The following is a 23,654-nucleotide window of genomic DNA, read 5'->3' as shown; positions in this document are numbered from 1 at the left end:
CCTTCAGGGAGGAGCAAGACCTGCCTCACACTGTCAACACTCCACTGAGTTATTTAAAAAGGAAGATTTTATGAGACCAACAGAGAGTCAAATACAGACTGTTTATCTTCAAACTTTTCAACAGCTAATAATTACATGCCAAGTGCATTTCTGCCTATAGGAGCAATCATGATAATAGTATTTATAGCCGTTTCCTAATAAAGTGGATTTATACATATTAACTAAATCCTCAAACAATCTACGAACTATATTATTACACCATTTTAGGCCTGAGGAAATGAAGTGCAGAAAGGTTAAGTAAACTTGTAAGCAGTAACTCAGGATTCAAATCACTCCTGGTTCCAGAATCAATGCTTCTGCTATATTGTTAGCACACAAGAGAAAATCAGAGACAAAGCAACCTCCAAATGTTTCAATGCATTCACTGCTGAAGATTCTGACATTCAATTACACCAACTTAAAAGTGCATCTTTAATGCCTTATTACCTTTTGTACAGATTCTGAAATGTTTACTGTAATACTACCACCTTTATATAAATAGGAGAATCTGGGTATAGAAGTGTTAACTTTTTGGCCCCTCACATTAATGATAATGACGGCATTACCAGAGAATGTTTCAATACACAAAGATCTTACATTACAGAATCTACAGCCTTTAAAGGTGACTCCAGAATTACGACATCAGATCTACATGGATTGAGAGAAATTTCACCTATTTTCCCCAAGTATGTTCTCCACTCATGGGAACAACCAACGCTATTAAGTAAACTAGGTGATAAAGAAGAACCAAACTATTACAATAGAGGAAAATATCCATACACTTGCCCAAATCAACTTTTCCTATAAGAAATTCCTATATAAACTAAACTCCCATTTGTCATCACCATCTCTGAGTTCAACGCACAGTTCTATGACTTCACTTAATCGCTCCAGACCCACTTATTCTGGACTCCTTTTTCAAAACTGAAATCTGTGACAGTATAAACTTTTTAATTGTCCTAACATCTAAAGACAAACAAAAAAATGTAGCATTAAATCTCTTAAGGAATACCATCAGTCTGAAACTTCTGCAACTTAAGCTGGAAAAAGAACTAAAATTATTAAAACTGGCTAAAGTCCACCTTTTATATTTGGCCAGTCCAGCATAAAAAAGAGGACAATGTATGTAATGGTATTGTCTCACCTTTCCCACAACCTTACAAATTTACCACCTCAGAAGAGAAAAGCAGAACATTTTCTCCAGCATAGTATTTAGAAGGCTCTCCTTTATTATACTGTTCCAGTCCAAGTCATGATTGCAAATGACACTACAGCACCACAAATTAATGATCCCTTCCCAAGAGTTAAGATTTAAAATTATACATTCATTTGGGTTCTTTTATTTGAAAACAGCAAGCAACAGAAAGATTAAAAATATAAAAAAGAAAGAAAAAGTCCACCTGGGCTACACAGAGGAGCCAATACCAATTTTATACTTGAAAGTTCTTGCCTATGTGCATGCAAGTATTTGTTTAAAGACATCCACATATTATTAGATTAAAGGGAACTCCACAGAGTAAGAACTACTGGTTTAAGACATTCAATTCTGAACAAACATCCAAAGGAAGTAAATTTTGGAAATTGCATTTATTAATGTTCTATTATACATAATGTATTCTCTTAGAACTGGGGAAGAGGAAAGCCCCCACTTAAGGGAGATAACAAACTTGCCATCTTTTATAAAATCTAATTAGAACTGACAATGTTATGGTTAGTCCTTAATTCCTGAGAATTTGAACATTAAGTTTTCTGTGAATTTACAACAAATGCTCACACAAATTTTAAACTGCCGTATGTCTGAAAAAAATGAAAATGTTAACATTAATACATTGGCAAGGAAAACCGTCATCTAAACATGTACATTAACTTAGGTGTGAGACACTCAGCCCTGTTGCTCTGCACTTTAACAGCATTTAAATATGCTTAATCTTTTTCAGAGATTTTATTTCAAATAAGTAAACTTATTATACCTCATCCAGTCTGCAGTGACATTATTTTGAACTAAAGGTAAAATATTGATCTATGACATTTTTCGTAATCATAGGTATCCAAGGAGTCAGCATGTGACCTCTATCTAGTATGGATAAAATAACTGACATGTGTGGGGAAAATGACAGAAACCTTTGATTCTCTTCTAATTAGAATTTCTATTAAAGGAAATGATTTTAGGGAAGTTAGAGAAGAAAAACAAAAAAATAATACTGTTGCTATGAAATGGTGACCAATTTGATAGAGTCAAATGCAAGATCATTAAACATTTACGATAATGAAAATATAAATTATTCATTATGCAGCATGCCTCAGGGCCATTTCTACAGTTAGTGTGAATTACAAATATTAAATGCCTTTAATCCATCCATTGTACATAATTCTGTAAGTCATACTGACAGAATAAAAACCATTTCCCACCTATTCTGTTTCTTCTGAATTTTAACAGTGAAAGTGTTTATCTTGAGCTGGGCAAGTTACTCTGACTATGATCAATGAGAACAGACAGGGAGGGCATTGTACACCCATTCCAAAAGCTGGAAATCAAACAACATTAGAATTACTCGCAAAATTTACCCAAAGAAATGCTTTATAGGCAAGTGCAATGGAAAAATCAAGTTATTTCATAAAATAACGTTTAGTATTACATGTAAAGTTTCAAACTTTGTTTTCACTGTAAAGGTATCATTGTATTATATTAAAATATTATAGGCCATGATTAACCATTTTACTATTAACTGATATAATCTTTACAAAAATAAAGCTAATAATAGCTTGTCTGGAACTAAATTTGCTCTAAATCTTTCAGTAAATGATTTAGTTATTTAGAACTTCATTCTCACAGTGGTAATTTTTTTAAAGCCTGCACAGTGCTAAATCTGATTTCTTAGATTATACTTGGTTTAAAGAAAAAAATCTGCCCAAACCATCACCAAGACTTCAACTGAACCTCATGTAGAAGAAACCTGAGTTTGGATGTAGAAGTAAGAATTCATTCAGTTTTCTCTGGTATCATATATGCCTTCAGCCAAAAGTAAAGCGTCAAGCAGGACTATATGGCTTTATCTGTATTTTCCTCCATCTTGAGTATTAAGTAAATCTTAAATTTAAAGCAGTTGTTGGAGGTTAAATAAGTTCTCAAAGCAATGTAAACGAGTTATAGAATATCTCACCAGACAGCAGCAGCTCTTGTGAGTCACATGAAATTAACAATGAACCAGTTCACACTGTACATAAAGGATACACTAGTGCCTCACCTCTAGTATCAATACCATCTTCATATATCCCTTTTGTAAGAATATTGGTATGTATGCTTCATGAATTTCAGGCTCAATTCCTTTTGTTTAAACATATTTACTGGCTGTACATAGTATATGCACTGGATTTCCAATGACTGAGACAAATATGGACCAAAGACCTATGCAAATACAAATTATAAACATTCATGTAGATTATAACAGATCTGAGGTGGCAGTTTAGGAATGTGGGTTAACCATTCTAACACTTCCATTTCAAATACCGGTTCCCAGGCAGGCACATCAAGCCTAAAGTCCAGGCAAAAATCTAATTTTAAAATCTCATTCTCAACCTTTGAAAAGTACAGCTTTTAGACGGAGAATGGACTTCACTTTAGAGCACTGCCTTAGAGAGATGCAGCATCTAAATGTTTCCCAGAGATGTGGCCCAGGAAACTCTGTTATTAGCTTATCAACATCCATTTCATGTACAATTCTGATGATCTCACAGGGGCAACACATACCATCAGTATCATTTGACAACAGGATCTGCAGACACAGTGCTGTCAGACAGGTCTCCGTTGCTTGTTTTAGTCTCTTCTGAAAGCATGAGTGAAAATAATGGACATATTTATGTTCATTTAAAAAAACAAACTAAAATCAAGAAGGACAATATTGCTAAATTTCAAGCAAACAAAATGTTGCACCTACCAAGTATTTCTCTAATACCACAAATTATATGCAGTTTATCTACCTTCATGTTTTAGACGTCTAGGCTAAACACTGCAAATGAGATGTTCTGACTAGTTTGTAATGGGGGTGTGGAACTGTTGAGAGATCAGAACTGTGTCCGGAGTAGGGTTTCACACTGCACATTCCCCGACCTGGGCCAGGAAAGCGTAGTGCTGTTACTGGTGAAAACATGACTGCAATTCACATATAAAACTGTCCAGGATGGATACCTTCCCAATTATGTTCATAATTTATTTTTAAATGTGGCTTTTTATTATGAACATAATAAAATGAATTTCTGGATTTTTGTGCAAAATGTCATATGTATATACTTCATTAACAGAGAAAAACTATTTAGCTAATACATTTAGCAACTCTGACAACTCTAAGCAACCTTTAGCTAAAACAGCCCTACAGCAGAGCCACCACCCAGGCATTAGGCAGATATCTGGGTGACATACATTAACCCCAAACCCCAGAGAGTTCCTGAAGAACAGCAGTCCAAAGCAAGGAGCTCTACTGAGACTGCAATGTTCATTTTGTCTTAATGCTCTAGGCGTTGAAGTAAATATCCAGTCCACCTGCAGACAAGGTTCTGGCATCATGACAGGCCTGAGCACAGCCTATGCAGTAACTGAACTACTGAATCTAAACTCTTATCTTCTAATCTAAACTAAACTCACAGTTCAGTTACTCACAGTTTAGATTATACTGACTCATATTCTTCCAGATGACTTTGCTAAATATTACTTTTAAATGAACCCTAAAGTAGTAAATACATATTTTTTCATTTAATAAATAGTGAGTATCTTCCAGGCAACAGCCTGAAATCATTTTTCAAGCACACAATTATCAATACTTATTTAGTACAGATTCCAAAAATGCCTGCATATGCTAGTAATACTGATGTAACATTATCAATAGGGAATAGGGTAATGGATGTAAGTAGTCTAGAGAAATGAATCACCTCTCTTCAGTGTGAAATATATATTTTAAAAATTTAACTGATAAGATTAATAAAAATATCATAGTTCCTAAGTTCTTTTATTCTTGATTTGTGAAATAAATACAAGTAAGAAAAAAGGAAACAGAGCAAACATGAAACCTGTCAAGTTGCTGTACCTAGTTTTGAGCTTCCAAAGAGGAAGCCTAAGTGGCATAACTTCCATAACAGAAAAAAGGAAATAACCATTTTTCAGAGAAAACAACTGGTGCTAAGTTTCAAATCTAAGAGAAATGATCATGAGGGTCCCTTAAATATGAAATACTGAAGAATTTACACCCACATAGACTATATCGGACAGAATCCTCTCCTCAGTGACCATCAGTTATTATGGCTGTACTGCTCTGATTCTCCAAGGTCTGGCTATAGAGGAGCACAGGCAGCTATTCATTCTGACACTGAAGCAGTCTTGACTGTTTTATGCCTCCTGAGTCACCTGGCCCAGGCATTCAGTCAACGTCTAGTCATCAGCAGTTCTGCCCTCAGCAACATTTAGTCTCCTCTGATCTGTTCCTTCTCATCTGCTAACAGTTAAAGGACAAAAGAAAAATCCCAAACTTTGTAAAATTTTAAATTAAGAGAAGATGAACTGAATAAAGTGTTATCCCAGAATGAAATGCATGTTAAATTTCTTTTCAGTTTCACAAATGATCCACTTAGGCTTTACTTTAAAAAAAAAAAAAAAGTCATTTCTAGGTTTATATATTTTTTCAAAAAGAAAAGAGTGACTAGATAAAATGGGGTATTCATATCTATTATTGATGAAAGATTTACTAGTCTTTCCAAATAAAAGCTACGCACTAACCTTCTTTCTCTTTCTTTTCTTGGTTTTCTTCAGCCGCAGTCTTGTCAGCTCTGAAGAAAATTCTTGCACTGCTCAGTGAGAAATACAGCAATTCAAATTCCTAAGTAAATAAAAATATCAGGAATAAAAGTTGAAACTACGTATTTTAGCAAAATATCAAAATTACCATATTTAATATCTCTTCATTTTTCTAAAATGCTCTAGTGAGTGCAAATCATAAATACAGAAACTGAACTAAGCAATCCATCCATTTTTAAAGATATGAGTCAAATGGCTTCCAAGTATCATTCATTTAAAAATATACTCTTTATGACCATTATTCATCTCACCTATTAAAATGGGAGTTTCAATATGACTGACATTTTTTCAGTGATCAAGAAGTAATGGGTATTAAAAAATCAAACCAGATTTGACTATTATTCTCTTCTACCTGTAGATAAACATCCAGTCGTTTCTGAGTGAGATTCATGGTTTGTAGTAGTTTTTCATCCTGACTCGTTGACTGTACATTCTGTTGCTTAGCAACTGCTCTCATCTCCTTCAGGTATTTCTCTCTAACAGACTGGAACCAGTGAAGTGAGTCAAATTCCTGGTACTGATCCAAAAGCTTCAGAATGTAAGCCACACCTAGAGTCATCAGCCAGCAAAACCAAAATCAAATTACAATATGTACAGAAACTGTATTCTACTCTACCAATAATTCTTAAAATTAAGCTAACCATTTTAAAATTAATCCTCTTTCCAATTACACTTTTTAGCACAAATGAAAAGTTTGGCAACATGGCTTAATTCCTCCTTAAAAAGATGTGATCCTATAGAGAAATTTTTTTAAAAAAAGCCAATCGAGAAGATAAAAAGAAATAATATAGCTATGAAGATATGAAGATCACCTGGAGATAACATAGGGCTGTAAGAGTGGTTCTACTGCTAAACAAACAACAACTGAGGAAACTACAAGGAAACCAGAGAAACTAAATAAAAGATGGTCAGACTGTACAACTACAACAAAAACAAAGCCTAAATAATTCATCCAAGTGATTAGCAACACCAAAGGAGCATGAACAGTACAAATGATGGGAAACTATTAACAACCAGATGACCCAGCTAAAAAGTAAACAGTAAATAAACACAGTTTGTGAAAAACAAATCTACAAAGAGTACATAGATCTATTCTCAAGCAAACATTTTGAAAAATTCATTGTAAGGTAAACACAAAATTCATGGGGAAACAAATTCATTAAGCTTACCCATGGCAAAGCCATCATCAGTGAAGGCAGCTCCAATTTTATTTTTTTTATTCAATTTCTCCTTGCAACTAATGGAGTGCTCTACAAAGTTGAGGGTCTAAAAAGATAAAACAACATATCAGAGAAACAACTGTGCTAAAAAGAGTCATCTGAATTTAGCTCCTAAAACAGACATTTGAAAAATTATAAACAGGATCTCTTCTAAGTTCCTGCCTTTTTGCTATGAAACACTTGCCTCATATAAAAAGCCTTTTGGTGAGGTCACAATACGTGTAAGTATCTCATAATGGCTCTTTTCCAAATCCTTTCAATACCAGCACTCCCTCAATTACCACTTAACCCAAGCACAGTGCCCTGTTACAAGATTCATTCTAAAATATCACGCACATTTTACAGATGAAGGGAATAAGGCTTGAGAGGTTTAGTAACCTAAACCATAATCTAAAGCAAAGTTGAGTCAGAAAAGCAGGTCTGCTTTACTTAAAAGCTGACGTGCTCTTAAACACAGCAATCCTTAGTTCTGCCCACCTAATTCATGCTATAATAGTATTTCTTACCATATTCTTGGCTTAAAAAGCTTAGTGGTCATTTCGATAAACAAATTCCCCTCAAAAGGCACTTCCCTAAAAATTTAGCTCCTGAAAAACACCTTAACTAACCACAGCATTTATTCAACGAAGAGTTACTGAAACTTACTATGTGTGCTCAGTTGCTTTAGTCGTGTCCGACTCTCTATGACCCTCTGGACTGTAGCCTGTCAGGCGCCTCTGTCCATGGGATTCTCCAGGCAAGAATACTGGAGTGGATTGCCATGCCCTTCTCCAGGGGATCTTCCCAACCCAGGGATCAAACCCATGCCTCCTGCATCTAATACACTGAAGGTAAATATCCACTGAGCCACCAGGGAGGCCCAATGAAATAATTACAGTAAAAAAAATGAATACCATCTAACACTCTACAGGGCAACATTCCTGGCAATGAGAGAATTGCAGTGCATCTACACTGTCCAATCCAGTAAACCACCAGCCACATCTGGCCACTATGCACTTGAGATGTGGCTAGTAAAACTGAGTAACTGAACTTTTTATAAAATTTTAACTAAATTTAAGTGGCCACTTGGGGCTACAATAGCACAGCACAGGAATAAAGAGAGGCCTGTTTAAAAATAATTATGGTACAATATGACAAGTGCTACAATAGCTTACACTAGAAACAAGATTATCAAGTTTCACTTTTTTTTTTTTTTGCCTGTAAAACTTACTTGGCAATTAACTGCATTTTGTAAAATCTTTGTTAAAGATTTCTTCCTTAGATATTTCATGGTTTTTTCTGAAATTAGATTAAAACTCAAAGAAAACAATAGTGTCCCATACTTTTCTTCTTTGTAGTGTTCTTAACCCACTTGTTTTCTCCATCACTAACTGAATTTTGACAGCTGCCCTGCAAAACTCCACTCTTCCTCAGACCCACAAATGGTTCCTCACTGCTGTTTACTATGGCTTCAAATTAAAGAAATATGGTGAGAGCTCACCGTCAATTAACTACATTATTACTGAAATATAACTAAGATAGACTTGCCTCCAGTCTCACAACTATCTGAATATGAAAAGATAATGCTTATCAGATAAATAAGGACATTTTTGCTACATGGTATAACAATTATTTGGCAGAAGGCAATGGCAACCCACTCCAGTACTCTTGCCTGGAAAATCCCATAGATGGAGGAGCCTGGTAGGCTGCAGTCCATGGGATCGCAAAGAGTCAGACTGAATGTCTTCACTTTTACTTTCATTAACAATTTTAAAAAGAAACAATAGAAAGGAAAATGCATGAAGAAAAAAGCTGTCCATAGCCATCAGATACTTTGAATTTATAATAATGGTTCTAAGTTGGCCGACTATAGTCCATGGGGTCGCAAAGAGTTGGACATAACTGAGTGACTAACACTTTCACTTTCTGGTTTCCCTGATGGGTTAGACTGTAAAGAATCTGCCTGCAATGTGTGAGACCCTGGGTTCAATCCCTGGGTCAGGAAGATTCCCTAGAGGAGGGAATGGTTACCCACTCCAGTATTCTTGCCTGGACAATTCCATGGACAGAGGAGCCTGGCGGGCTACAGTCCATCGGGCTGCAAAGAGTTGAATACGACTGAGCAACTAACAACAGTATGTTAGAATATATGTGTTAATTCAGGCAGCAACGTGAAAAAAGGTATTACTCTTGATCAAAGTTAGATGTAATCAGAAGTTACATCTGCTCAGTGATATTTAGACTTTAGAGCTATTGTTTTACAACTCTTTTTTTTAAGAAAGTGCTACGTTAAAGAAACCTTTAGAGAAGAATAACTCTTTTTGCTAATATATTTTGCTAATATATACCTCTCTAATCTCTTAACTCCATTTTCCTCACTGTAATAACTGTTATCATACTGCAATTGTGGTTATTTTTAAAACATCAACTACAGAATTAGAGCAGCACACAGTATATACGATAAAAACAAATTTAGTTTAGATGTTAGTATTTACTACTGAATAGAGATATGCTATGCTGTGCTAAGTTGCTTCAGTCATGTCCAACTCTTTGCGACCAATGGTCTGTAGCCTGCCAGGCTCCATCTGTGGTTCTTTACCACTAGCACCACCTAGGAAGTCCCTTTCAATAGCATGCTTTTAAGAAACACTTCATATTTTAACAGTGTACATCAATCACTTAAAATGACTATATAATTCAGTCCAAAAATTACATGGTATATATATAAAATGGAGTATACTCAGGTAATTTAAATCACACTAGGATTCCTCTGGCAGTTATAAACTAATAAGAATCTATCTTAACTATAAAGAAATCTCATTCTGCATAGCTAGTAAGTAAAAATTCTAGGCCACATTCACCGAGACCACATGTAGTTTTATCTACAATCAAAAAGTCAACAATACAGTCTGTGTGCATTTCTTGCTGCAAAAAAAATTTGGATTTATTAATACTTAAAAAAATTCATTTTCGGTATTAAAAATACTCACCAGAGGGGGAACAATGATATAGAAATTTCGGAGATGTATATTCTTTGGCCTTCGAAATTCAGGAGCAAAAACATCCACAAGCATTTTGAAATATTCTGTGCCTTCAGCAGAATTTCGTGTATGATCACTAAGGACTGAATCCAAATGCCTAAAATGCAAAAAAAAAAAGAAAAAAAGTATTTATTTGGTTCCTTTCTCAAAAGAAGAGGAAGCTTTTAAAATCCATCTCTCATTAGTTTAGATGAGAGCACTGAAAAATATGAATTACTGTAAGACATCTCTAAACTTCCTTGGAATACAGGATGAACTTTTTCTTTTAAATGGACAGAAGCTTATCATTGTTTAATTAACTTAGTCACTAAAACAGAATATGTAGCGCCTCTTGAAATTTTAGAGTTTTGTATTTCTTTTTCTCAAAATGAACCCTGCAGAAGTCCATTTCATTGTAAATAAATTCCTTTTCATCTTAAAAACTGAAACCGATCTCCTTTTCAAGAATCTAGTTTCCCACTCAACCTTCAGGCTTCCCTCATAGCTCAGTTGGTAAAGAATCAGCCTGCAATGCAGGAGACCCTGGTTCAGGAAGATCCCCTGGAGAAGGGACAGGCTATCCACTCCAGTATTCCTGGCCTTCCCTTGTGGCTCAGCTGGTAAAGAATCTGCCTGCAACATGGAAGACCTGGGTTTGATCCCTGGATTGAGAAGATCCCCTGGAGAAGGGAAAGGCTACCCACTCCAGCATTCGGTCTGGACAATTTCATGGACTCTATAGTCCGTGAGGTCGCAAAGAGTCGCTGAGTCAACCTTCAGAAACATTAGCTGTTGCTTCTACATCCTTATATATGGCTATTATCACTTTCAAATTACTATTCCTCCACCAATAAATGGTAGAAATCTCTCCTTTGAGATTCATGTGACCCAACTATGTCCAACTGTCCAACCATTCCCTCCTGAAAGCAGGCATCTATTAACTGTTTTAACCACTGCACTTCATTTATCTTGAACTATGATACTTGCTCCAGAAGACATTAATGTCCATTTAGAGAATCAATTTATTATCATAACCTCATAACTCCCTCGGAGAAGGCAATGGCACCCCACTCCAGTACTCTTGCCTGGAAAATCCCATGGACGGAGGAGCCTGGTAGGCTACAGTCCATGGGGTCACTAAGAGTTGGACACGACTGAGAGACTTCACTTTCACTTTTCCCTTTCATGCACTGGAGAAGGAAATGGCAACCCACTCCAGTACTCTTGCCTGGAGAATCCCAGGGACGGGGAGCCTAGTGGGCTGCCGTCTATGGGGTCGCACAGAATCAGACACGACTGAAGCGACTTAGCAGCAGCAGCAGCATAACCCCCTGACATCACTTGCCATAAACTTTGTTTCACTTGATGAGTAAACATCAAGGCAAGAACACAACACAGGTACTCGCCATTATACTGCATCAGGGGGCCCTATGTCAGCATGTAAGGTGGATACATCAGTCTCTCCATTGGGAAAGTGTTTTTTTCCCTTTATGATTAATAATCAATTTGTGAGACAATGTTTTCATAGTGAATACTCTGTTCTCCAAAAATGTTTGAGAATTCATTGATGATTTTTGTCTGATGTCAAGTACTACCAGTGGTAGTTGCAAAACTTTTTTTCCCTAGATTTTTTCATCCCTTTCATATTTACTAGCTGGCAAGCACTGTAAAAAGGAACTTTCTGTCTCTCCAACTTTTATTGTCATTGTTCTTAAATTCAGTATCATAATCAATTTCTACCATTATTCTTTTTGATATTCAAATTGTTTCCACTTTGTCCAAGGGTGCCCCTTCATGCCTGACTCAATAACTGTTATAGTTATTAATAAGAAAACCCGGTTTTCTAAATACTTGCTTAACAGTTCTGCATGCCTTTTCAAGTTTTCAATTGTGTTCCAAAATCACTACTTAAAAGTCTATACATTTGCACTGTTCAATAAGATTGTCATTAGCTATTTAAATGAAATAAAAATTTTATTTCAATTCCCTAGTCCATTAGCCCTATTTCCAGTGTTCAACAGCTACATTTGGTAGTGATCACTGTACTGGACACTACTGCTCCAGATTACATAAAAGGATGGACCAGTATTCTAGAACCATGCTGGCAAAGAGGAATATTAAAAAAGAGTAAAAAGAAATAGGTAAGGGGCTTCTCTGGTGGCTCAGTGGTAAAGAATCCACCTGTCAATGCAGGAGACATGGGTTTGATGTCTGATTCGGGAAGAATGCCGTGGAGCAACTAAGCCCATGCGCTACAACTACTGGGCCTGTGTTCTAGAGCCTGGGAGCCGCAACAAAGAAACCACAGCAATGAGAAGTCCATGCACCACAACTAGAGAGTAGCCCTTACTTGCCACAGATAGAGAAAAGCCCACGTAGCAACAAAGACCCAGCACAGCCAAAAATAAATTAAGTAAATAAAATTATTTTTTTTTAAATAGGTGAAATGAATTTTGTTAATGAGATTTTTATTTTTTTAATTTCTTCTTTTTAAAAATTATTTGGCTGAACCCAGTCTTAAGTTGGAGCACAAGAACTCTTAGTTGCAGGGCTTGTGGGATCTAGTTTCCTGACCAGGGATAGACCCCAGGTCCTCTGCATTGAGAGCAAGGAGTCCTAGCCACTGTACCACTAGGGAAGTCCCAATTTTGTTAATGAGATATTTGGCATTCTTTTTTAAACACTAAAATCCTCAAAATTAGTTATGAACTTTATACTTCAGCACATTTCAATATGGACTAACTACATGTCAAGTGTTGAACAGTCATATGTATTTGAGGGCACCATCTAGAAGATCCCTTTTAATGACATTGGAAACATCTCAGAATACTGTAGTCTTAAAAAAAAACTATATTCCATAAACAGACGATTATTTGCATAATAAAAACAATGACATATCAGTTTATATGTTATCCTCTACTCTTTAATGTTTAAATGAACATAGATTTTTTAAATCTCCAAATTTAACTTATTTTTCCAAGATTAGATTACCTTGCTGCTTTTAATGTTTCTTCTGCAAGACCTTCTTCTTTGACTAGTTCTTCAAAATTTACAATATCTTCAAGATCCGGTACAAATCTACGTAAGAATTTTAGAAGGCATTTATTAAAGCAAGTTAAATATATATAATTGACAGACATAAAAGCAGTACTGTAAGACTAAATTTTTCAACAATATCTTTGGAAAGAACTTTGCATTTCAGTTTATATTATTAATATCACCACTTTATATTTGGAACAACTGAGCTCCAAAACTCAATTTCAGTATTTTTAATTATTTGCATATAATCATCAAATTATAATCTTTAAAAATTATGTAATCTATAGAACATTTCAAACTGCACTGATAAAAGAAATTAACTTCAAAAAACACAGATTTTCAAGTCTGCTATAGTCTTAAAATTTGAGAAAAATACTTAAGTAGTAGGATTAATGGTTTTCTTCCATATTTGATCTCAAAATATACCAACAGGAAAAGAAAAAACCCCTTCTACTATATTACTTACAATAAATACATATTTAAATGACATAAAATTTCTAAATGGCATAAATAAGGCAAAAATATGTTTGCATCCATACCTAATGGCATTGCTGCTACAATGAAGGCCACCAGATCTTATCATTCGTACATAGCCCATAGCATTACCTTAAAAACCACATACACACAAAAAAATCAGATGTTTATACAAATAACTCTAAGTTCTAATAATCAGGAATACAGTTATATATAGCAGTCAATTACAAGGTTTCAACTCATAAGTACCAAGGGATTTTGCTGTATTTTACTTCAGTTTTGCTCCACAAAAATAAAACTTACATATTTGTGCACTTAAAATATTGTTGCTCAGTCACTAGTGTCCAACTCTTTGAATACAAATGTACATACACCTACACCATTTATTAAATATTTTAAAAATAAGTGTTTCAATTGATAAATGCGTTAAATTGAGCACATTTTAAAAAATCAAACATTTAAAAATTACTGTTATCAATAGCTTCTTCACTCACATTAAATAATATGTCTGTCTCTCTCTTCCTCTCTCTCTCACACACACACACACACAGAGCTGCAAGTGGTATCAAGAAATCCTTATTTGATTCCTCCCAAACTAGTATCTCCAACGGAGACTATTCCCCTAGGCTTTTTTTATCCAATGCCTACATCTTCATGTCTAAGAAGAATTTTTAATTTAAGAAGTTTAACCCCAACTCAAGATCTTCACCCCCAGTTATATTTTCTTCCTCAGAAACTGACAAGTCTATCCTTCCAGTAGCTCAGGCCAAACCCAGTGAAGTCATCTCTGCCTCCTTCCTTACCCTCAATGTCGTTTAGTCAGTCGTGTCCAACTCTCTGCGATCCCATGGACTGTAGCTCGCCAGGCTCCTCTGTCCATGGGATTCCCCAGGCAAGGATACTGGAGTGGGCTGCCATCTCCTTCTCCGGGGGATCCTCCCTGTGGATCAAACCTGCGTCTCCTGCATCGGCAGGAGGATTCCTTACCACTGACCACCAGGGAAGCCCTCCTTTCCCTCATGCTTTAATCCATGGCAAATTACAATGGCTCTACCTTCAAAATGTTGCCAGAATTCAACCAGTTTTCCTGACCTTCACAGCTCTCATCCTATTCCAAACCACCACCAGTTCTTGCCTAGAATACCACACTATGCAATGATTTCCTGATCTACTTCCACCTTCAGTATGCCATCCCCCACACACAATGTTTCCTCTACACAGCAGTTAATGGTTCTTTTATCCTGCCCCTTGCAACTGCTCTGATACCACACCCTACTATCCGGGTGTTCACTAACTCTATTCCAACCCCTGACTGGTTTCCAAAAATGCTAAGCAGACTCGCGACTGCTAAGCAGACTCGCGACTTATGCATTTATCGCCACCTCTTCCTGGTAAACTCTTTCCTTAGCTATGCATGCACACGGCTTATTCCTTCATGTTACTTAGGTTCCTGCTCACGTGTCACCTACTTAGAGCTTTCCCTAAATATCATTAAACTATATCATTCCCTGAATATCATTTAAATCATTTAAAATCATTAAGTGTTTAATGATATGCCACCTTACTCAGCACCTATTACTGATACATATCTTTTTGTATCTCCCTCCACTAGAATGCAAAATCTATGATATAGCTTTTGTTTTCTTCACTGCTCCACCCCTAAAGCCAACATTTCTTACTCAAATGAAATGAAAATACTTTGAGTAAGAACAGACAAAAAAGTAAGAAGCAGTCAACACTTGATATATTACAACAATATAATTATGCACTTAACAGACATTATCTCTTCTGATTATCTTTAAAAACCTTCAAGTAGGTATCACTGAATCCAAGGCTTATCCCGATATAAGAAATGATGTTAAAATGCTTCTTTAATATGCATCTTAGAAAAATGAAGTATCTAGTTTGTTTTCCTTCAAATTGTCAAATTGGTCAAATTGTTTTCCTCCAAATTGGCTGATCAAAATATGCTAGTGAGAAGCAAATAGGGAGCAGCAGTAAAGAGTAAATCTGTGAAGCTAGACTACTCGGTTCAAATCTGAACTCTGTGCTTTTTAGCTACAAAACCTAGGTCAAGTTATAAACTTTGTATCTTAGTCTCTTCATTTGTTCAATTAAGCTATAAAGGGTTAAATACTGTGTTTACTGTCTTAGATATTACCAACACCTAGAAATACTGTTCAGTTCAGTTGCTCAGTCATGTCCGACTCTTTGCGACCCTATGAACCGCAGCACACCAGGCCTCCCTGTCCATCACCAACTCCCAGAGTCCACCCAAACCCATGTCCATTGAGTCGATGATGCCATACAACCATCTCATCCTCTGTCATCCCCTTCTCCTCCTGCCCTCAATCTTTCCCAGCATCAGGGTCTTTTCAAATGAGTCAGCTCTTTGGATCAACTCCAAAGTATTGGAGTTTCAGCTTGAACATCAGTCCTTCCAATGAACAACCAGGATCGATCTCCTTTAGGATGGATTGGTTGGATCTCCTTGTAGTCCAAGGGACTCTCAAGAGTCTTCTCCAACACCACAGTTCAAAAGCATCAATTCTTTCTTTAGAGTCCAACTCTCACATCCATACATGACTACTGGAAAAACCATAGCCTTGACGGACCTTTGTTGGGGAAGTAATGTCTCTGCTTTTTAATATGTTGTCTAGGTTGGTCATAACTTTCCTTTCAAGGAGTAAGCGTCTTTTAATTTCATGGCTGCAATCACCATCTGCCGTGATTTTGGAGCCCCCAAAAATAAAGTCAGCCAGTTTCCACTGTTTGCCCATCTATCTGCCATGAAGTGATGGGACCGGATGCCATAATCTTAGTTTTCTGAATGTTGAAGCCTTAAGCCAACTTTTTCCCTCTCCTCTTTCACTTTCATCAAGAGGCTCTTTAGTTCTTCTTCACTTTCTGCTATAAAGGTGGTGTCATCTGCATATCTGAGGTTATTGATATTTCTCCCAGCAGTCTTGATTCCAGCTTGTGTTTCTTCCAGCCCAGCATTTCTCATGATGTACTCTGCATATAAGTTAAATAAGCAGGGTGACAATATACAGCCTTGATGTACTCCTTTTCCTATTTGGAACCAGTCTGTTGTTCCATGTCCAGTTCTAACTGTTGCTTCCTGACCTGCATACAGGTTTCTCAAGAGGCAGGTCAGGTGGTCTGGTATGCCCATCTCTTTCAAATTCTCCACAGTTTATTGTGATCCACACAGTCAAAGGCTTTGGCATAGTCAATAAAGCAGAGGTAGATGTTATTATGGAACTCTCTTGCTTTTTCGATGATCCAGCAGATATTGGCAATTTGATCTCTGGTTCCTCCGCCTTTTCTAAAACCACTACAGTAGAAATACTGTACTGCCCTCAATAAATATGTGGAATGAATGAATATAATACTTACTTCATAGCATTGAGTTTGACATGTGTTAGAACATATAAAGCACTCAGAATAACTTTGGCACATTATGAATGCTCAATAAATGTTAACAGTGGTGGTTATTCATTCAGCAGGCAGGTTATTAGACAAAAAGACTTCTCATTTTGGTCCCAGCTCTAGATTCCTTACTCCTTTTCTCAACAGAGTTAACAGACTCAAAAGCACATTACAATTTTTACGGGCAGAGGTAAAGAACTTATATTTCCTAAGAAAAGAATAAAGAGTAAAATACTGGAACAAAGTGAAAAGGATACTATTCACCAACTGTGCAATACATGTCAGGGGCAGAGGTGACATGATTTTTTGTGTACTGGGGAAAAAATGTGTATTTTGATGTATATTGGGGGAAAAATGACTAGCGTCCTAAGCTCATGAATTAATGATTATTTCATAGTACAAAACTGTACTTTTAGAAAATATAAAAACATGAAATATGTACTACCACAAGCAGTATTTACAAAGGGAAAAAACTTATTGGTGTGTGAATTTAAAAGTTTTAAGCAACACTGCTCAGAAGAAATAGCTCTTAATTTGAGTACCATGGACTCTAGCTTTGGGCATCTGTCCTCTGGTATATTATATGCAAAACTGTATGTGAACATGAATAGAGGCATTCTTCTGAGGAAAATCAATTCAGTATTTTCATCAGATTCTCAACAAGGGTTAAAAACTATTGCTCCATAAATTTACAATCTAATATAACATTAAATATCACTATGACTAAAACAATACTAGACAGTATCTCACTATTAAATTGTTTAAAATTAAAAATTTACAAAGGTAAAATTCTCTAAGTTCTTGTACTAATACAAAATAGAAAGTTTTAATGTGTAAACCAATTAATTTATACAACTTTAGCTAGTGCATTCTCAGCATCGAGAAAAATATTTGGTATAACAAAGCCTTTATGAATGTTTGATAAATGAATCTCAGGAGGCCAAATTTTACCAAATTAAGAGTCAATAAGGGGCTTCCCCAGTGGGTCAGGCAGTAAAGAAATTGCCTGCAATGCGTAAGACCCAGGTTTCAGTCCTGGGTCGGAAAGAGCCCCTGGAAAAGAAAATAGCAACCCACTCCAGTATTCTTGTCTGGAGAATCCCAAGGACAGAGGATACTGGTGGGCTACCGTCCATGGGGTCACAAAGAGTCAGACACAACTGAGCAACTAACAGTTTCAGTTTCAGAGTCAATAAGAATTTACTGAACTGCTGCGGTCTGCAACTGTGAAGAATACAAAACATCTTTGGACTTGGAGCCGAAAAACCCTGGTTAAAATCCCAGCAACACCACTTATTTCTGAGTTTCTCTTTTTTCATCTTTAAAAAGATGATTACATGCTTATCTCAAGGGTTACTGTGAGGACATTAATAGAGGTAATGCATATGAAAAGCTCAAATAAGTATACAGTTTTTAAAATCTTGGATTATTTTTAAGTTCTTCCTTTTAAATAGCGTTACACGTTTCAGAAAACAAGTTCTACTTGTAAGGCAGAAGGACAACTCAAGAAATTAAATATAAAATGATGGAACACAGAAAAATTATTAAATAACTTTTTACATAAACACTGCACATCTTTGCATTTAGGTTTAACTTGAGGGAACCTCTTTTAAAAATCTGAAATAGGACCTTGAAAAGAATAGGCACCCAATAAATAATTACCAGTTGACTATTTACTATGAGTATGGCCTTTGAGATGAGTTTGTTATATTTTTAATTTAATTGAATAGCTTTTATCCACAAAATATTTATTTACAGTATTTTATTTATAAATATTTTATTTATAAATATTTTATTTATCTATCAATTATTTGTGCACCAGCCGTCTAATCATACTTGAAAAACTTTTGGTAAGGAAAGGAAATTACTGGTGGAATAAAGCTAAACTCAGGCACATACATATTAAGTTTATTCCTATGAGATATTTACAATATATCAGACAGATTCTTGGCATTTGTACTTTACTTTCCAACATGTTTACAATAACTTACCAATTTGGCTGATGAGCTGCCTGAACTGATCAAGGTAGCTTTGTCCCTCTGGGGTTATTCCAAGTTTTCTAATGCCTCGATTGAATTTTTCTGCTCTTTCAAAAGGATACTAGAGAGAAAATTTGAAGACTGCCATTGTTAATAAAGACTCCTAAAACATAAAATACCTACCAAATCAATCATACCAATATCACTGTTCTAATTTTGCATTTCCATTGTGTTCAAAAAAACAATTACTGAATTTAATGACAAAAAATTTATATATAGCACAAAAACTACCAATATTTAAGGTCAATATAAATTAAATATTTTTATATTAAAGGGAGTAATTATGAATGCTGCCAAACTTAGGTTTCCCATTACCAATATTAGTCTTCCAACTGCTCTATCAGATAGATAAAAGAAATCAATTCTTCCTAGAAACATCTGTTCAGAGATTTGTGGTAAGTTTCCACGGGCTGAAAAGTATTAAGGGCTTACATAAAAACACACTCCTTCCCAAATAACACACATCAGCTGAACTAAAATTTCTAGCTGCCATCACCAATAAAAAATGGTTTTTCAAGTCTTAGTTAAAAATTTTTTTAAATCATTCATTTTATGTAAGTAACAAATGGAAACAATTCTTATACAACAGCACCTTTTATTTCTCTGAACATTAATTTCTGAGTCAATAGAAATCAGTTAATGTAATTTCCTGATAACTAATCTGTAATTTTATTAATTATTTTGCTGCTCTGACACTGAAAAGAATGAACAACTAATATATAAGAGGGCTAGAACTAGGTGATGCTTAAGAAGAGTAATAAGAACAGGTCTGGATGAGGCAAATCAAACATAAAATCCATCCAAGCCTGCTGGTTTCTCTATCCACATGGCTATACGCCGCCTCTGTACTGTCAACACTTAATTCTTCACTACGGGAAAATTCAGTCCAGAGGGTGAAAGTAAAATAGCATTCTTACAAATTATTGGTGGGATTGTCAACTGGTGCAGTATTTTTAGAGTTCTTGGCAACATGTATCAAAATTTTAAATAATCATATTCTTTGCCCTTTTCCTCTTCAAGGAATCTGCCTTTCAAAAACAGTCCCTAACACACAGAGATAAATATGCAAAGATGTTATCTGTAGCACTGTTTGTAGAAGCTACTGAATAACTATTTCTCAATAGGACATTAAAGGAATTACAGAGTTCCCTTCAACTCTGCAAAAGAATGAGGTAGATCTACAGGTACTGACATGTGATAAAGGCACTGCAAAACAGTATTTTTAGTATTAGTCCATTTTTGTTAAGGAAAAAAGCAGTATTTGTAATGCACAAATACGTCTTTATCATACAGACATCTGGAAGACGTCACATGACACTGTTAATAGCAACTGCCCCCAGAAAATGGAAATGGGAGAAAACAGAAATGAAGAACATTTAGTTTAAACGTTAAACAATACATTGTTTAAATGTTTCAAAATGAGCACTTCTGCTTTTGCATTATTTTAAAATGAAGAAAAGTAACACCTGGTTACATTCATCTTTTTCCTTACACTTTCACTTACAGAGAATGCAAAGGGTAAGAAATTACAAGAGGAAAAAAAAAAAAGAAATTACAAGGGAAAATACAGAAAACTTGAAGTCAAACCAGGCAGTTATGTGAAAAATAAAAAAGAAAACAAAATCCCTAGTAGAGTAACTCATAATGAATTTCAGCATAAACATTCGCTATATAGGCAAACGCTGAAGATATTGAAGGTTTGGTTCAAGACCCTGCAACAATGCAAATACTGCAATAAAGTGAGTCACATTAATTTTTTGGTTTTCCAGTGTAACACAACAGTTATGTTTTCACTGTACTGTAGTCTATTAAGTATTCAACAGCATTACATATAAAAAAATAATGTACATGCCTTAATTTAAAAACACTTTGCTGCTTAAAAAAGGTAACCATCATCTGAAAATGCAGGTTTGCCACAAACCTTCACTTTGTTAAAAAATACAGTACCTGCGAAGCACAATGAAGTAAAGCACAGCAATGTAAGGTATGCCAATATATTCAATAGTTGAATCAAACTACCTTTTCAAAAGAATATGTAAAAATACCTTATGGTCATTTTGGTCCTTGATTTCTCTGAAAAACCGAATATCTTTAATCAATCGGGATTTGATATGTTCATCATACATAAATTGGCTAAATATATAGAACTTCTTTTTCAAAAACTGGTAGGTGAAATTGACCTATAAAATTAAAATTGGAAAAATTAAATGTAAAAATTAACTTCAAATCAGTTGTACTAAATAAAATAATCCATTTATAAAGTCTAATTAATTTTGGACCTGAAATACTTAAATAAATGAAGTTTTTATTGCCAAAGTTTATAGACCTTTCCAAAAGCTCCTCTTAAATATTTTTATGACACAAAAAAGAATTAAAAAATGGAAAAAATATTCACATAATAAGACTAAGAGCTATAGTGAGAATCATAAACCAGATTTGCCAACACACTAGGTTTTATGTCATAAACCACACTCAGGAGATTATTACCAATCTACATGAATGAAATGATACTAAAGTGAAAAACATGGTGCTCTTTGACCTTTCCTAAAGGAAGATAGTAAACATTTCAATTATTTACCCATAAATATTTTGAGCACCTCTTATGTGCAAGACAATGCACCTGCTCTCATGCTAGACACTGCCCTTGTCATCATCAAGTGTATTCTAGTGGGAGTGACAGGCATTTTAAGACAAGTATAATACATGTTAAATAAACTAGGAAATCTCAACTGCAATAACCTATAAAATGAGAAGTGTAGGTGTTTTGAGAATGGATTAAAAGGCCCTGATCTAGACTTAGAAAACATTGAAATAGTAGGATTTAAGCTGTGATTAAAGTCAAAACAAGATTAATTCTGACCCACAGATGAAAGCCTTGCATTAACTTCCATCCCCACCACCTTCAAATATTACCAATTATTTTGGCATACGTATGCCCTTGTTAACAGTCTTCATCACCCAGTTATAGAAATGGGTGCTTTCTCAGATCTTTTCTTGCAGCTTAAAACATTGCTTTTTCTTGATCTGCTCAGTTGTAGTAGTTCTTAGAAGATTATTATTACCCATCTTAATAATGGGTAAATCTGCCAGTCTCTGATCTTATTTTTTCTGTGCTCAGCTCATCATCACCAGACATCAGGAACTTACATTTAATAGTGTGGTTAACTGATTAACAGCTGTTTCTCCTGCCAGAGTATAATTACTATGAGAGCAAGAAATGTCTGTTTTTCTCATCTCAGCACTCAGCACAGTGCCTGAGACACATAAAATACAAGCATAATTACATCTGTTACATGAATGCTTGATAGATGAGGTCAAAGAAGAGTTTGATCCTGAAAGGTTCAGAAATCTCTATGCAGATGACTCCTGACTTGAAATCTGAAACTCCATCCATGTCTCATTTTTCTACTGGTAACCACTAACAAAGAGCTCCAACCATGTTACTTATCAGCTCAAATACAGCTTGTCCACTACACTAAAATGGTCCCTTTGTAACCTTCCAGTCATGTAACTTTTCCTTATCCCCTTACTCCCAAATATGCTTAATAATATTGTACTATTTAAACATTCGCATTATTCTTTCCTCAAGGAGAAACTGTGACCAAAAAAGCAGGTAAATTTAAAGATTTCTCTTTTTCCAACAGAGAAAAAACAGCATATAAGCTCAAATGATTCATTCCTCTCACGTGACTGCCCATTTTTAGGAAGATTCAAGATATTTTCAGCAAATTGCTATTTTTAAGGGTATCAAATAACTACGAAAAAGAGCATTAAGTGTAAGTGTTAGTCGCTCAGTCGTGTCTGTTTGCGACCCTATGGACTGTAGCCCTCCAGGCTTCTCTGTCCATGGAATTCTCCAGGTAAGAATACTGGAGTGGGCTGTCATTCCCTTCTCCAGAGGATCTTCCCAACCCAGGGATCAAACCTGGGTCTTCTGCATTACGGGCAGATTCTTTGCCTGGTGGCAGAGCCACAAGGGACTAATGTTAAACAAACTATCAATGATTTGCTTTTTTCAGAGACTATCAGACAATCCACATAGATATATATTTATGCTGATGTCTTCAAATCTCCAATGTTATTTATAATGATGATCTTGAGATGGTAAGACATTCTAAAGTGCCTTTTGAATCACAAAGCTTACATTTACATCTAATACAACTTCAGTGCCAGATATTTCAATTACACCAAACAGAAAAATGGAAATTCAGGTATAATATGAACAGGTAATAATGTGTATTTATCAGAATACTCAATGAAAAAACTATTTTTAAACTTCCAAATTAAACAGCATCAAACATCTGTACAACCCCCCCTCCCAGAAGGTTCTTACTGTTGTATTCATGATTCCTGTGCCATGTGTTCGAATTGAATTAGCAATATGCCGAATATTAATAGTGTTCAAATGTTTGTTATTACTTGTTCGTTCAATAAAAATCTGTAATAAAACAAACACAATTCATAGCAAACACTGGTCAGTTAATCTAAGAATTTTAGAACTCTATTTTATTAGAAATAATTGGAAAGTCATTCAAGAAGATAATACAGTCAAAGCAAAGAAATAAACAAG

General features: G+C 35.3%; 1 protein-coding gene across 18 annotated transcripts in view; it reads right to left on the bottom strand.

Annotated features, from left to right (window-relative positions):
- WASHC4 (WASH complex subunit 4) overlaps positions 1–23,654 on the bottom strand; it is a 101,365-nt gene that overhangs the window by 43,170 nt on the left and 34,541 nt on the right. For 6 of the 18 annotated variants that reach the window (XM_081595647.1, XM_081595646.1, XM_081595651.1 and 3 more), the window contains exons 24-33: positions 23,418–23,522; positions 21,130–21,264; positions 19,037–19,145; positions 13,679–13,745; positions 13,092–13,178; positions 10,071–10,218; positions 7,051–7,147; positions 6,234–6,430; positions 5,804–5,903; positions 3,788–3,863 (exon numbers count right to left, since the gene is read on the bottom strand). In XM_081595647.1, coding sequence (XP_081451773.1) covers positions 3,796–3,863; positions 5,804–5,903; positions 6,234–6,430; positions 7,051–7,147; positions 10,071–10,218; positions 13,092–13,178; positions 13,679–13,745; positions 19,037–19,145; positions 21,130–21,264; positions 23,418–23,522 — 1,113 coding nt within the window. In that variant the 3' untranslated portion in view covers positions 3,788–3,795. Of the gene's footprint in view, positions 1–1,611; positions 2,565–3,284; positions 3,446–3,787; positions 3,864–5,799; positions 5,904–6,233; positions 6,431–7,050; positions 7,148–8,327; positions 8,753–9,129; positions 10,219–13,091; positions 13,179–13,678; positions 13,746–19,036; positions 19,146–21,129; positions 21,265–23,417; positions 23,523–23,654 lie in introns of those variants that run through there. The other 12 variants (XR_014083493.1, XR_014083497.1, XR_014083494.1 and 9 more) reach the window with 7 other exon arrangements.

Source organism: Giraffa tippelskirchi, chromosome 4, assembly GCF_054371585.1.
Source record: "Giraffa tippelskirchi isolate mGirTip1 chromosome 4, T2T-mGirTip1v1.2.pri, whole genome shotgun sequence".
Classification (NCBI taxonomy): Eukaryota; Metazoa; Chordata; class Mammalia; order Artiodactyla; family Giraffidae; genus Giraffa; species Giraffa tippelskirchi.
Note: the sequence above shows the minus strand (reverse complement) of the source record. Positions and strands in the feature narration are given on the sequence as shown.